Genomic DNA, 18,020 nt, shown 5'->3' on the forward strand with positions numbered 1-18,020 from the left:
TTTCTTTTTTTGCATTTCTGCAACGACGATAAATTATTATAAACTCTTTTTTAATTGTAACAAAATTAATATTTTAGTATTACAACTAACAACATCACTAATCTTATATTAAAATGAGTAAAACGTTCGGATGAACACTAATTTAAAACACTAAATCGTGTGTATATGTAGATTTTGGTTCATAAAAAGCAGAATGTTGCTTTTCTAAGAAATATGTTAGTTGCAATCGTCGCCAATAGGATTTACTTGTACACGGAAGTAAACCCTATTGATTGGAAATAATACTCATCGATAAGAAAATAAAAATATTTAATTATGCAACTGAAAATTCCAAACAAACCACATGATGGAAAGTGGTCCGTCTCTTATACATTTGAACAGCACCAAATACATCACGGAATGCAATGTGAAGCCCACGGTAGTCCTAACGCGCGCACTTTACTTAAGAACTAAGTTGTTATACTACAATTATAAAATTAAAAAAAAAATTTAAAAAAATATAAATTTGTATTTTGAAAATATGAAACAATCGAGTAATAGAAAAATAAATAATAACAATACAAAAATAATTAAGAATATTATATGTATACGAATATTGTATATGTATGTTTATATGTACGTATATATAATTTACCATATTACACTAAAATTTTATTATTTAAACTAACTAATGTACAGAATTCCTGTAGCATTGTCCGCCTTTTGTACCATATTTTATGAGTCAATAAAGTATAAATAAATACATAAAAATACTTCATTTCCAGATCGTTTAAGAATATAGATAATTTTTATTTTATAAACCATAGTAGTAAATGTTGAGTAACTAATCTAGTTGGATATCACGGCATTAACTGTCGTGTGAAGTACAAATAAATTATATGTATTATCTAATCAGTAATCAGTCGTCTATTATCCAGTATAAACTATGCTTAGTTTCTAACTGTATCCGTTCAGGATTATTTATTTATTACTAGCTTTTAACCCGCGACTTCGTCCGAGTGACCGCGATTCATGCCGATTGGTTGAGCCATTAAGGAAAGAGAAAGTGAAATAATTATGTTACATTTAATATCCCTTCAGTCAAGACTAACCTACCAACAGTATGCTCCTTTAACTCACGCAGTACAGGTATTAAATAACGCTATAAATATCATTGATGTTTTTAGTAGTAGCCTGACATTAAAAGCGGCTTAGAAATATCTGGAATCGGGTTAAACACCGATAATATAACTTTGTATGTAAGCACTAGAGTTGTAACATTAATTTATGTCTGGTCTCCTTTCATCTTCTTCACTTGTCATATTCTCTGTACTCTGTCACTTCATGCTTCACTTATCATCCCTCACTGGTACCTCGTTACCATATATCGTTAGCACAGGCAGGGTTACTATTTCATTATCATCCATTAAAAAAAAAAACTATTAAGTATAACACAGTGTTTACTTAATGCTATGAAGCTTATAGAAATTCCGAAATTTAACTTAAATATTTATTGAAACATCTATATGGTCACAGTTAACTGAAATGTAATGTGCCGTACAAAAATAAACAATTTGCAGTGGATCGTATAGATTCCGTTTGCAGTGCCACCCGGCCAGTGAGAGTCCCTTCCGCTTCGCTAGACTCCCATATTTTGTCCTGTACATACTTCATTATAGAATTTAAAAGATATTTGCTCGGGATATTGGTTCAACTATATTTTTATTTAGATAGATTTACTCTTTATTATTTCCTCCAAAAGATTACAAAAGTAAACTTATTATAAATATAAACAATTACAAAAAATAATCACAATGAGAAAACAATGGGCGATCTTATCTCTAAAAGCGATCTCTTCCAGGTAACCTTTGGATGGAGAGGAGTAATTATAAACAGTTTGATCGGAGGCACGATGAAATTCTATTATTTCTAAATATATAGAGATGTGATACATGTAACAATGTAAATATATATCCCTACTAATTATATATCCTTATATACTTTATATTTATATATGCACATTTACACATGCATACAAACACCTACACAAATACATAACAATATATAAATACTGCTCACATGTATACGTAAAACACAAAGTTATAAAATTTTCAGATATATGAAGAAATAAGTATGCTAACCAGACAAATAAACAAATTAAGAAGATGACAACTTGCTCAAATAAAAATCCTTAAGTTTTGTTTTAAAACTAGGCAGACATTTTATACTTCGTTTAGGGACTAGTAAACTATTCCATAGCCGTACAGTTTGCACCGTAAACGATTTGTCGTAAAAACTAGAAAAATATACTGGAGTCTTCAGCTGGAGACCCCCAGAATACCTTACATTAAGAGAATTGACGGAGTGTAACAAATATCGGCATAATCAAGAATTGGAAGTAAAAGAAATTAGGATAGCGCAATTTTAGCAGTATGAAAGAAATTACGCAATATATTTAAGTTTTACTTATTCCATCATAAGTACATATTTGTTTTAATTAAGTAAACCATTGCAGGAAACTTAAATAGAAATAAATCGTCGTAATATATACTTAAGGACTTGAACGAGAAAATCCAGGGACTATCAGTGTAGGCTAAAGATGACTAAAATTACTGACAGAAATAATAACGATATCACATGTTTGTCACTAATTAAGGGAGGCCTATTTTACCATCCAACAAGTTATTCAAAATGTCCTTTAATTATTTTATACTTAACCCAGTAACCCGGCTGGTCACTACTTAAGTTACTATGACATATGTTTTCACAGTAGAAATTACTATGAAACACGCAAACATGCGAATCCCCCATAAATTGAACATCGTCCATTAAAAACGTTTTCATTGCACAGACTAAAAATCTACTACGTAAATCATTATATTTAATATCCGAATGCCAATTTTCTCTTTGTTATATTTTTACTCTGTAATACGACGTCAAAATAAGAGGCGACCTTGCGTGTCATAGCTACGTTACCCAAAAATAACTTAATTAAAAGGGTTAGGCAAGTAGGTATCAAGTACGTATGAGAAATGCAACTCCATTTTTGAAGAAGTTGACAATATACATTTATCAATTTAACTAATTAATATCATAAATATATATATATATATATATATATATATATATATATATATATATATATATATATATATATATATATATATATATATATATATATATATATATATATAAAAGTTAGACTTTGCGCAGAAAAAAGTATCCAAAGAGGTAATGCTGCCAATATCTTGGATACGCTGCCTTAATGTATAAATAAGAATTTTGTCTAATAATAATAAATAATAAATAAATGACTAATTAAGAACTACTGATTTTAAAAATAAAAGAAAAAATAATTATAATAAAAAAAAACTCTCGAACTTGCTTAACGCCAGAAACCGGCACTCTCACACGAAAAGAAATATCATAATTCTCCATTCTAGGCGAGTCATAGTACCTATGTAACCTTCTAAATTTATATTGTAATAAAATTGTGACTATGCTATATCTGCATATAGGAGATATTATTGTAGAATTTAAATTAAGAATTTTAACAAGAGTAATATGAGTAAAAGCCAAAACAAATAATTATTAAAATTTAAATAATAAATATTACAACTACTAGTTTGTTCTGGTATCACACAAAACTACTATTTAGGTAATACTTATTTAGATGAGGTGTTTACGGTTATGTTTCTGAAGGTGAAAATCTAGAAATAGTTTAAATGTGTATTTTATTGGTTATCCTGCTTTTAAAATCCGCGCGAACAAAGTCGCGAGCAGTGTGCAAGTTCCTGGTAAACAGTAAAAACTTGTAAACAAAAAAGAAATGAGAACTTGTAAAAAATCACATAGATATTTGTTGACAAAAAAGCTCACTGCAAACAATAAGGTTGTTAACATGTTGATTGTGAACACCAATGGTTCTAAAGTGGCAGGGCTAATGAGGTCCCCGGTTGCAGTCTCTGCCGAACCAATTATGAAAACGAACTTTACTTAATTGACTTGTGTCTGAATGTTCTAGCCTGTGTTATGCCGGAGAGTCGTTAATTTAGAATCCAGGATGTTTGTGAAATTTTAAGCATTTTTTTAGGTGTCTATTTTTTCTTTACTAAATTTACTAGAAGAAATTCCAGAACCACTGTTCTATTTTTTTTTTCTGCCATAAAACACTTTTATGACTTATAATGATCGATAGATTATAGATATTATATTAAGTATTAAATCAGATTTTCACCTTCTTGAGTTACGTTGGCTTAAATATATATATATATATATATATATATAATATTTGGAGTACTTACAGCACACAAATAACAGATATAAAAACAAAAGAGTCTGTATATGTCTATGTGTGTGTGTGTGTGTGTGTGTGTGTATATATATAATTATATTATGTTATATTAAGTTAGATTTTCACCATCTCGATTTACGTCGGCTTTAATATAATATATACATCTTCCTTAATATTTAAATAAACAATGTGTATAAATATAAGCACTACATTTATATTTATGCGTATATTAAAAATTGTAAATAAACGATATTTGTACTTAGAAATATTTAAGAAAAACTGTAATAAATACTTTTAATAAGAGCATTAGAAGTGAAAACGATAAATTTCAGATTTTTATTTATGTCTATATTTGTTCCAGTGTCACACAAAAACTACCGCATCAAATTGGACGCAGCTTTTACAATACTATTTCTATTGTTTTAAGTTGATATATGTACATATAACTCAAACGGTGAAAACGGCATTATTACTGAATTGGCGAGTATGTCGCTTCTACTTAGTCCTTATTCTCGTGGCCTTACACCCACCAAACACGTATTGTTATCGGACCCCAACAAGTTCTTTTATGCTTTCCCTTATTGATAAAAGAAATTGGCTGCCAAACCGGGCATTTACGAGGGGCGCGATGCAACACGATTGCAGCTCACTGATATTTTGTATCCGTTGGTATTTTGATTTCTTCCAAATGACTTGAGTTGGGGTGGTTGCGATATGTTGTGTAGGATTGTGAACTTATAGGAAATTGATAGATAAAGGCTGTCTGGACGAGATTGCTTTAGCGATAAGACCGCCTTTTGTATTTCATATGTGTAATATATATAACTAGTCTGGCCATAAATACTGTTACATAAAAACATTTCTTTTTTACAACTTTTTAATTATTTTGAATTTGGAACACGTTTATTATTTTAAAAACTTCTTTCGAATTCACGCCATTTCACATATTTTTTCGTGTTCATTATCAAATTACGATATGGAATGGGATGTTAAAGAAAATACCCGTAGGATTGCTGTGATTGCATTGCACAAAGTGGGTATGAAGCCAATTAAATGAATTAAAGACCTGTATAAAAGCCAAAGGTGTTCATTTCGAATAGATTTTTTTTTATTTTGCTGAAACTTTAATAAATATGGCATAAATTTTAGTAATATTACTTCATAAAAATATGCATTTTCATTTGTAACAGAACCTATGACTGGACTAGGTTTGTTATTCTTTAAGTTTTTTTTTTTATACAACTTAGAATGGCAAACAAGCTGACGGTCCACCTGATGGAAAGTGGTAACCGTCGCCTATAGACATGTGCAGTACCATGGACATAACAGAGTATACTGTTTCGCCCATGATACCCCCCATGCGTTGCCATTCCTGAGGACTCAGGTGTTATCCCTCTGTACCTAGTAATTTCACGCCATATCCTACCCTTCAAATCGAAACACAGCTATGCAAACATAACTGCTTCACGGTTGAAACACGAATGGGACAGAGGTACCCAAGCAATCGACTTTTGTACAAAGTCTCAAAAGCCATTCTCAGTTGCATATAAAACTCTTTCATCTAAAAATTACATTTAACGTAAATATATTTAGCCTTAATTTAGTCATCTTATTAGTGGGTGCGTTCTGCAGAAAATAACTCTCGATATCTTTCGTTCATATAGTTTAACACAAGTTTGTCCTCATCAGGACCTGTACAAAGTTTTTTTATCACGTTTTATTCATTCTCCAACAAGAGGTTGTTTGTCTGACAATACGTTTAAAAATCTCATTTTGATTAAAGGATTTTTTTTTTCTTTTTACATTACTTAACATTTGACTGTTTTTAAAACTCATATTTTGTATTTTAAATAACAAATGCATGATTTAAAACACTTTGTATTTTGTATTTTGAATACAATATATTTTGCACAGTTTTTGAGTATGGATAACATATTTTTTTTACTTAGAACGGCTACGAAGGGAAGTGGTTATTTATCCTGGCCGATAATTATAATATCTCGATTATGCAGACGTAGTCGTGAACATAAACTAGTAAATATCTATTTATAACAATAGTATAAAGTATTTTGAAGCCGAACTTGGTAATTTACTAATTGTAAAAATATCAAAACAAGCGGAATTGGATGAAGATGGAGTTTTTTAGTCATATCTACTGTACTATATTTAATTATTGGAGAATTAAAATTTTAATGAAATTTAAAATAAAATCATATATATATATATATATGACTGTGTGGTCTAGGCATAGAATAGGCCACCCCTTCCTTTCCCGTATGCGTCGTAAGAGACTACTAAAGGAAGTCTCGAGATGGGCAGCAGCGTCTCTCTTAAATATCCCCAAAGCCTAACTGCAGTTGCCAATCCGCCAAAAGTGGCAACTAATGGCCAAAGGGGAGGCTTATGTACAGCAGTGGACAGTTAAAGATTGATATGATGATGATGAATGGCATATACATAAATCGATCTAAAACTATGATAATCAATATAAGTAATTTATATTGATTATAGTTCCTAATAGAATCACAAAAGTGACCATTACGACAATCCCAATCTGATCTGATACTGCTTTTTTATATATCGCCAAAGGCTCATTTATGTGGGTGAATGGGTCGCACCGTAAGTCACGTGAAGGTCGGACGTGAGCGCATTACGGCTGGTTTGACGCATGGTTCGATACATCGGCCACTACGTGATTTGTGTGCGAATGACCCGATAGCAAAGAGTAAGGTGAGAACAGAAGGGCAAGTTCAATTGTAAGAATTGCTGACTGTCTCACAGAGGGTAATGTAGTATTACTTATGTAAAACAATTTTATTTGTTTCAGTAGTTCGTCATATATTCCCAGTAACATAAAATTCTAGTTAAATTACATTAAATATTATAATAATTTGTTACTATATAAAAATAAGTTTATCTATTTGTTTATATTTATTATATTAAGACATTAAATAATACTAGGTAAAGTTGCTGTTGTAAATGCGTGTGTGCGTGCGAGCGTGCGTGCGTGAGTGCGTGCGTGCGTGCGTTCGTGAGTGCGTGCGTGGGTGCGTGCGTGCGTGCGTGCGTGAGTGCTTTTTTTTATGTGGACAAAATGTTACAGTATGTATAGATTTGCTCTATTTATTTCTAAATAAAGTTCCTGTTATCTTTATTACTAGCAACATTACATTATTAATATGAACAAACATATATTGAATATAGATATGGGCTAATTTAACAATTATTACATTCGCGGTTCTACAATAAAATATTAAGATTTAAAACTATGTATAAATTATAATCGAAACTTTTCTTATACTTATAAGTAATTAATAATATTTATTAATATATAATAATTAATATATAATACGTAATATTATTCATCATATTTAACGTTACTGAATATATTTTGATTTAAAATTCTTAATGAAAGGATACATTATAATTATTATGAGGATCATATCTAGAATAACTATCAAATTATGAAGCTATAAATGCACATTATTTTCAATTTTTTTTCATTATATCTTACATAGTTTAAAGATAATCCATAAATGTAATATTATATAATATACTACGTACTAATAGATTGCAAATGCGGTCACATAAAATCCTGCGAGTATTGTAAAGGTGTGCACGTAACAGGTCGAAATTTGTTATTATTTCAATTGCAGTTCATGAATTCTACTGTATTTGGAGTTATTCCATCATTGCTTGTACAATTTCCAATTATTCTGTCGCATTTAAAGAGACAAATGTTTTAAATGTAGAAAAAACATTAAAATTTGCAAATTTGTGGGTTTATTTTCTAATTTATATTATATCCAAATAATTTTATAACTATCACTTAATTTTAAAAATAATTAGAAATTGTTCATACTCCTGCCAAATCATTTTCGAAATTATATTGTGTAAATGAGTACCCTACATATCTATCTCACTCTCACATATATATTATTATATTTTGTCTCTTTTACATTGCCAATCTATATATTTTATAATCTAAGGGATAATCACTTCTCATTTATCTTATTCCTTTTCCGTTAGTATATATAGTAATATGTGGTATCATATTATATATAAATATGTTGATAGTTATAGATGCAATATTAATAATTATTGATAAATATGATACCACATGTTAGATAGTATAATATACTTTTAAACTAATTATATAACACTTATATATATAACTACAACTTACGTTAAGCATACTAAGATAGGTAGAAAGTAAATTGTAATTCGTGAATTAAGAAATCCAGTCTACGCGAATATTCTGTGCCCACGTCTATGGGGCATTCTAGCTCGTATCAAACGTCATAAAATAATACATTTCTATATTTCTTTCTTAGATCTGAAATTATTTTAGATACATCACGGCTTTCTAGAGAGTAATGATCTGGAAATGTAATTGGGTATTGTAGTGAGATATATAATTTTAACTATTATATTATCTATACATATAATAAAACTGTAGAGGTCGAATGTCTCTACTTAGAAAAAAAAATGCTAAAAACCAAATCAGGGGGATGTTAGAAGGAGAATAGTAGAACACATCCAGATTTTTTTTTCTAATTTCCAAAATTGTTGGACCGATTTAAATGAAATTTTGCATGATGGCACCTTACATTCTTGGTCAACATTTTAGGTACTTTTAATCCCGGAAAATTAAAGAATTCCTGTGGGATAGTTAAAAAACTGTAGTGACTTATACAACTTAGTATACGACGTATTTAAGTATAGTCATTTTGACATAAGAAGACTGGCAAAGAGTGAGAACGACACGTCATTTGTTAATTTTGGTTCAGTATTCCCAGACATATATAAATAAGTATAACAAATAGGTATAACATATAAACAGGAATAACAAATACTATGCAGATAAAGTCGCGAGCATCAACTAGTTGTTAATATTAAATATAAAATTTTGATAAAAATACACATTTTGATTTTTAGAAGTTCACTTAATCCTTCCTAAACTGATGAATAGATTTAAATGAAATTTTGAATACCATATCCTAGGTGAACACATGTAGTACTCTGTGTACTAATTAATGTGTACAAAGTCGCAGTATAAAAATTTGATATTATTTAATCATTTTTAAATTTGGATATATTGGAAATGTATTCCAAATATATTAGAATACTTGTAATGGTATGAAGAAAAAATTAAAAAAAAAAATTAAATAATCAATTTTAAAGATCTTTTTAAATATAATAGATAATTCCTAGCATTACTGTGTGCTATAAAATAATTGCCAAAATTTAAAATAACAATTAAATTAATTAAAATATTATCCATGTTTTCTAACTCCCTTTGTGTGAATTGTAACTCCCTTTATTTTAACTACATGACAAAATAGTTATAAGTTAATCGAATAAGAAAAAAATCTCCTGATTCCATCTTAGCGTTTTATGCCAAAATAGTAAAAAAGAACCATAAAAAATCAACTACCTTTAAGTATTGTTAAAATTCTAAACTAATAACAATAATTATTCGTAATTCAAAATATTTTTAATTTAATAATTTAGGTGTACAAATATTATTGACTGTATATTTATAAAGCAAATAAAGGAAGAATTCATTATATAGAGAAAAACTCATAAAATAGTAACTGCTTATAGGTAATATATAATGGGCAAATAACTTGATAATACAAATTACAAATTTTGTACTACTCGTATGTGTAAATGAAAATCTATATATCTATATATCTATATATATATATATATATATATATATATATATATATATATATATATATATATATATATATATATATATATATATATATATATATATATATATATATATATATATAATTTTTCGCGTGTAGTCGCATTCAAACATCGAACACTTAATCGAACATTTGTTCCTCACTTCACTCATATCATACATTGACATCAGTCTTTCTTGTAGTTTGCGTTCCAATTCACGCGCACAAAATTTTATCTTTAGTCATTCCATTACATTAATATCTAATAATAGTTAAATAGATTTTTTTTATGTGTTTTCATGAGAATGATTTATATATTAAGAAAAAAATTTCTCACTAGCGATCTCTCAGCCTCGCACGGATACAATTTATTACAAATCATTGAATTTATCTACTTTTACAAAAATTTTATTACATCTGTATTGTATGTACAAACTCTACTTTAAAAATATATTTCAACGTCGGTGTAACCTATATAAAAATAATAAAAAAAAAATTGTATCAAAATACGATACGTGGTTTAGAAGCAAGCGGATAAAAAGATGCGAAAAGCGATTTTTATTTTTACTATCTAAAGAGACCGTTATCTGAATAGATACTGTATATTACTTGGTAATACACAGATATAAAGTGTATTTATTTATCAAATAATAATAAATATATATTTTGTTTTCTGTGTACCATAAGACAGAAAAGTCTAGAAGCCCGAAGGCTTTTAGACTTATGATTATAAATATTTTTTTTTCTTTAATAACATAAAGAGGCAAACGAGCATTCTGCTCACCTGATAATAAATTATTACCGCTGCCCATAAGTACGCGTAACATCAGAGAAATTGCAGTTGTGTTTTTAGAAATATGTAGTGGGTAATTTAGAAATACATTTTTATTTAAAAAAAAAAGAGTTATTGAAGTTTAAGTCAGTCAGTTTTAGAACGAGCATCTTTCTGTTTATTATAAAATATCAATGCGAGAAAATGACTAAATTAATTCCAATGGAATATTATTATTAAATTGATATTAGTCCAATTTATAAATTGTTTTATAAAAATTTTTTCAGACTCGGTCAAACAAATCTCGATACACCACAATTTTCCCTTAGCGATGAATGTATACCCATATCTTTATACAATATTATTTAATTTTAAGAAAATAAAAACTATATTAATATTTTTTCACGTGAAAAAGTAACAAATTAAATTTATAAATAAAAAATAAATTATACAAATAAATATACAAATAATATATAAATTCATATATTATTAAATAAATATACATAATAAATTTTAATAAATTTCTATAGTAATTTCATTTAGACCGGTCTTGTTTGCTACGTTCACCTGGCTCTGCATTATCTTAATTTAATCTTCATATTATAGCTCTATGGATTAAGATATATTTTATTTATCAAGAAATAGTTAATATGGTTTTATTTTTTAATTATTTACTAATGTGTTTTGCTGATTCATCCAATACAAACAAAAAAAAATCTTACAATAATGAAAATTGCAAAAGTAAGTTTCAAGTTCCAGATGAATGAATGGATTGATTTAATTGACGATTTATTAAACGAAACCTTTAAATACAAGGATGGATAAGAAACATAATTGTACATAAATATCAAAATTTATGCTAAAATAGTTACGTATTAAAATACTTGTAAATGAAAAGTTCTCAAATCAATCGGTAATTTTCTTATATAAATTTAATAGAGGTCTTCCCATTTCATCTCTCTTTACCCTTGCTCGTTGTATTGGTAATGCATTTTCAGCAGATTTCATACTTTCAAAATCTTCTTTATCCTGCTCCACTTTACCAGTGCGTTGTTTTATTACAAGCTTGTCATATTTAAGATACGCTATGTTTCCTTTGCTTCTTTCTTCTTTTAATTGAACTTGTAGCAGTTTTCTTTTTTCCAGGACTTCTTTAGTAAAACCTTCAGATACATAAATATTACTGAATCTTCGTTTATTTCTTATTATTTCATCTCTCTTCCAAATATTGGTAAACGATACCAAAATCGGTCTAGGTTTTGTACTTTCTGATTTTTTGCTACCAATTCGAAACGCGGTATTTATATCGGTGTCTTTTACAGACATGTTTAACGCTGCTTTAATATTGCTGTTTATTAATTCAAATAAATCATCACGTATTTTCTCTGTTTCGTCTACGCCAAATATTATGATGTTACTTTTTTTCTTATCTTTTTGCAAATATTCTACTTTTTCTTCTAAAATTGCAATTTCTGACTTCAAAATTTTATTCTCTTCTAAAATAGGTTTCAATTTCTCATCGATTTTATCCATTATGGCTGTAGTTATAGAGTATGTTAAATCTACAGTTTGCTTTTGCATTTCATGTTTTATCTTTTCAAAAAATTTTTCAAAATTGTCTGCCATAGCGCTATTTATTTTACAGTTGATTTTTAATCTGCATGAAATGAAACGTATGTTCATTAATTACAACAACTATGACTAACACTAAGTAATACTGATAAAAATACATGCCTATAACCTTGATTCCTACATAAAATTATTAATAAATACGGTTAAAAAAAATAGAAAAATCTCATATTAAATAATGTAAAATATATTAACCATAGATTAATACTGTATACTTATTATCTTAAAATTTAATTATAAAAACGAGCAATATTATGTATATACTTACATCTTATGTTAGCCACAAACTACTACTAGTTATTGACAATTTGTCAAAACGTTTGATAATATATCGATATTTTTTACATTAATATCTACGATATCTTTATTATATACGTATTTAAATTGTATACTATGTGTATTTGCTAAAACTTAAGTGGAATTTTTAATAATTGAACTTCCAAATTTTCCAAATTTGCACCAAATTTCATTTAATTCCATTCGGTAGTTTTTGCTTTAAAAGGAACACACAGAATCTATAGATCTAACCTCACAATCTTTCGCATTTATATTAAAAGTAGGATTTATATTTTTATGAAAATAATAACCATAACCATGTTGAAAACAAATATCATTACTTTTTATGCATTGCATTATTTATGCATTTTTATAAATTACGTATTTTGTGTTATAAAATTTCAAATTACCATTTTCATAATAATGTGAATAAGGAATACTTAAATACATTATTTTTATAGTAAGTCCTATATATTTGAGACAATATAATAACTTTATACTCGATATGAGATATTCTGTAGAACATTAAATTTGTAGATCGTGGTGTCTAGGTAGGTATGCGCTAAGAATATGCATTTTGAATTCACATTAGGTAATAGAAATAGCTAGCATTAATATAACGTAATATTCAAACTCAGAATCATTTGTTTTAATACTGGTACCTAGACCGGGCATTAGTGTTTTGGTTTACGTTACTCGATCTTTTGCTATATTAGGTAAGAGACCTTAGTGATTCATTTGGCCTTGACAGATAATGGTATTACTGTATTCTAGGAAATCCACTACATAAAAAAAATCAAAATAAAAAAAAAAAACTTTAAGTAGACTATACAAAAATTTTTTTAAATCGGCATCCTGCCAGAAGCGCTTTAAAATAAACAAAGAAAGAAAATTGTGATTAATATATTTAAACTTACTATAAATAAATACATATATAAATTATATGTAATTAATAAAAAAATATTTTAATAAAAACATATTACACACGATAATTTACACTGATATGAAGACCATATACCATAACATTTTCATATTACTAATATATTTTACAATAGGCAATGAATACTCATAAAATAAAAATTAATCAAGGAGTAAACAAAGAGTGTTCAGGTTCTGGACGAACAAATGCGTATTTAATCACTTCTTTGAATTTTTCTAAATCTATATGTAAGACCATTGTTTCTGTCCTATCCTTTGAATAAAAATCAATTTTTCTCTTCTCACGAAATACTTTATTAACTGATGGATCTGGCTTCATGTATTTTATTGTTCCTTGACTTTGACGTGTATTCCTGTGCCTTCGTCTGCTGACATTCTGTTTAGAAGAGAATGAAGATGTAGGACTATTATTGTCATTGATGTCTTTTATTTCTTCTGTATTAATTTCTTCGACTATATTATCATTAGAATGAATAATGTCCTTTTGAAAAACTACAATATTTTTATTATCCATCAAAGTAGTATTGTCCATTTTATTCATGTTTCTTTCATCGAGCATGTCTGTGTTTTGATATATTCGACTTAGATTCGTTTCCTGAACTTTCGACGCATAACTTGTATTTTGGTCTATAAAATCACTGACTTTTTCTTCTATTTTTACTGCTACAGCATTCGTTATAAAATGTTCCACATGATTTTTCTGGTTTTGCATTTCAAGTTTCATTTTATTAAACAATAGTTCCAGTTGGTCATTCATTTTATCTTGTTTTATTTGAAACATAAAAATAAAGAACACAATTAATTAAACAATGTAAAACTTGATAATAAGAATAATATGACTGACATAGATGTTGGAAATATCTGTACCTGTAGTTATATAAACAAATACAAAAACAAACCGATCGTTCTGTTTACTGTATTCACAAACATTATTCTTTTAAAAGTAGCATTTCTAGTCTATTTCCTATCATATCACTCGAAAATAAAACTATTTATACCTTATCTTTGATACCTAGCTGCGTAATTGGATAACAACTTAATTATTCGATTTATATTAACCGATTGGTCGAATTGATGATTCTGTTATTATCTTTAAAAATTCATATAAACTACTTTTTTGTATGTGTCATTAATATAAAAAAAAATTATATATACCATAGAAGTTAAATATCAAACTTATACTCTAATAATAGATATTAAATTGATTTTATTAATAAATTATATTTAATACTCATCGCAATCTAACATTTAGATGAACAATAAATGAAATTTTATAATTCTTTAAATTTCACTCTATCATAAATAAGAAATTTTATATTTATTTAAAAGTTTATTTCACTCCTAGACACTCACTATAGAAAGCGCAAATATGATCACAAGTGGGGTACTGTTCCCACCTTTGGGCTAAGATAGCCCAATATCAGGCAAACGGAGGGAACGAATTGTTAATTATAAGGACTCCAGTGTTAGCAACATACTCACCTGGTCGAACTAACTGTACTTGGTCCCCCTTGAAAAACATTGTGGATAATTCTTGTTGTATTCGTCATGATGGACCAACTAACCTGTTTTCAATCTTATCTATCATCTCTTATTCTTTCACTGGGCTTAAGAAAAGACATCGCTTCTCTCTTAATTTTTTACCGTGTATATAATGGAGTATTTTCTGTGGAGTTACATGACCGGCAATTATTCTCACCTTCAACCACTGCACGTCTCACCAAAAAGATTAGTCCTCGTTTGCTATGTACATGGCATTCGACTAGATGGAATGAAAGATCCTTCGAGGCTTCCCTTTGCGATACAACAAAACGAGCCTACAACATTTTAAAAAGCCTGCTATGCATTAGCAGCTACGAATGTGTCTCAAATGTTCACAATAATAGTCACTGATCATCAAATTTACTGACCGAATAATAGACAATGGTGTTTTCGGAGATAAGTATTTGTGTTTGGTGTCATCATAATTGACAGTAAAGGATCCTCATCTTCGCTACTATTGTCCTTTAAACAGTTCAAGATAGCATATAGACTGTAAAAAATAATATGAATAAAATTACTGTAAATAAATTATTTTAATTTTTTTTTTTATTATGTATTGACAAATTAAGGTGGAATAAAACTACGAATATTATATGTTTTTTTTTTATTTTTTTTTTTTTAAGAAAATTATCATCTTTTTAGAAGTCCTTTGAAGTTGAAGGCTCATTTTTTAAAACTGATGGCACAAAACTCCCTTCATTAATATTTCCTGAATATAAATCAAGACGTCTTTTCTGTCGCAGATTTTTGGTAGGACTTTTTTTCTTTAGAAGAAAATGAAGATGAAACTGTAAAAATGTCAACAGTTGTATCAGTGTGATCTTTGACCAAAGATGAAAGACTTTTCGCATCTTTTCGGAAGTCCTTCCAAGTTAAAGGCTCATTTTTCATAACTGGTGGTACAAAACTCCCTTTATTAATGTCTCCTGAATAAAAGTCGAGACGTCTTTTCTGAGGCACATATTCAGCGATAGTTTTGTCTGTAGAAGCAAATGAACGCGAAGCTGCAAAAGCATCAACCGTTTTAACGGTATTTTTCGTATATTTTTGAAAGTCGTTTGAAGTTGAAGGCTCATTCTTTAGAATTGGTGATACAAAACTCTCTTCATGGTTATCTCCTAAATAAAAACCAAGGCGTTTTTTCTGAGGCACATATTCAGTGACACTTTTATCTGTAGAAACAAATACGGGTGGAGTATCAAACATTTTATCTTCATTTTCTTTACATGAATATGAAAAACTTTTCACTAAAATATTTTTATCTCTTTGAAGATCCTTTGATGTTGAAGGCTCACTTTTTAAAGTTGGTACCATAAAACTTGGTTCATTGTTATTCTCTAAATTAAAATCAGGATTTTTGTTCTGGAAAACATTGTTGTCTACTGAAGAAACTGCAAAATTATCAACTGCCTTTTTTTCATTATTATTATACAAGAATTGAAAACGATTCTCGAGGCTATTATCATTATGATTTAATAAAAAAAGGAACTCTTTCACAGTCATTTGTTTTATGTCATCTTCTTGAATTTTGTTAATTCTTCCAGATTCTAATTCTAATGTTTCATTATCTTCTGAAACTTCGAAACGTTCATCAATTTTCTCTAGTATAGTCGTCGTTGTAGAATCTTTTATTATATTGGTTTGGTTTTGAATTTCTAATTTAATTTTGTCAAATAACTTGTCAAATTGTTCAGTCATTTTTTTATTATTACAATAACATATAAAATCTTATAATATTCGTTCTGAAATAATCGAATAGAAATTATTCGTTTGTAATTCTACGTCGACGTATTGCAACACAAACTTATTATTTTGTCGATACAATTGATAAAACGAGTATATTAGTTAATCTGATAAACATATACTATTCCTTATGTGTTTGCTCAAATTAATTATGCAAGTAGTCACTTAGTTACATTTTATTTGTACACCCTTTCATTCGCTATATAATTTATTCATTATAAATGCAATAAGGTTCCTAATCAAAAGGATCACTTGGACTTGTTATTGTATTATTTATCATTATACACTGACTCACTGTATTGCCACCATAACTAATTACTACGAGTATTAGTATTATTTTACGAAGTGTTGACTGTATGTAATGCCACAGATAACAAAAAAAAACAAAAATATAAATGCCTTTGACTACTCAATCTAAGATTATAGTTGGTACGCAGACACTATTTTTAAACTTTGATTATAGTCGCCAGCATTCTTTATTTAACAGTAAGTATGTATTTAGGCAATTTACCTACAATAACGCTTTTCATTAGTTCTAGACTAAAATATAGAGATGGTAGTCTGTATATTTATAATAGTAATTAGGTATCCGTATAGATAGATCTAAGGTAAGATTGCTGCTAAAAGAAGTGACGCTAGGAGTCATCACTGCTGTAATACCACCTCGTTCTTCAGAGCAGCAGTTTCAAAAATTAGAATTACTCCTTTGTTGTCCAACCTCCAATAGGGGTGTAACTCGAAAAAGAAGAATATACAGATTGCTGTGTGAACCCGGTATAGAAAGAGGCCTTTCTCTTTCGTGGGTGTCGTAAGAGCCGACTATGGGAACTTAATGGTAGAGAGATGGGCAGCAGCGTTTCTATTAAAACATCACCAAAGCCTAACTGTCGTTGCCAATCTGCATGCTAAACATGGCATTACTGGCTAGACCCCCCCCCTTACCCTGGGAGGTCTATATTCAATAATGGGTAGTTAACGTCTAATATAATAATAATAGACAGATAACCAAATCATAGAATAGGTCAGCAGAGGTCATCGTTAAAACATTTTATTGTAGGTATGTCAATAAAACGCCAATTTGTGATATGCCTTGCGTGATTTAACACCCCTTTTATCCCTTGATATTAAACCAAACTGAAAGATTGCC

The 18,020-nt window shown here is 28.5% G+C and overlaps 1 protein-coding gene across 1 annotated transcript; it reads right to left on the minus strand.

The window, feature by feature from the left end:
* Positions 1-13,536: 13,536 nt before the first annotated feature.
* On the minus strand, positions 13,537-14,604 carry LOC113518404 (uncharacterized). Its single transcript, XM_026903310.3, has 2 exons — positions 14,456-14,604; positions 13,537-14,350 (listed from the first exon to the last, which is right to left on the minus strand). The coding sequence occupies exon 2, from the start codon at positions 14,343-14,345 to the stop codon at positions 13,734-13,736; it is 612 nt and encodes a 203-aa protein (XP_026759111.2). The 5' UTR covers positions 14,346-14,350; positions 14,456-14,604; the 3' UTR covers positions 13,537-13,733.
* Positions 14,605-18,020: the final 3,416 nt, after the last annotated feature.

This window comes from Galleria mellonella, unplaced genomic scaffold, assembly GCF_026898425.1.
Source record: "Galleria mellonella isolate WM207_F2 unplaced genomic scaffold, CSIRO_AGI_GalMel_v1 utg171, whole genome shotgun sequence".
Lineage (NCBI taxonomy): Eukaryota > Metazoa > Arthropoda > Insecta > Lepidoptera > Pyralidae > Galleria > Galleria mellonella.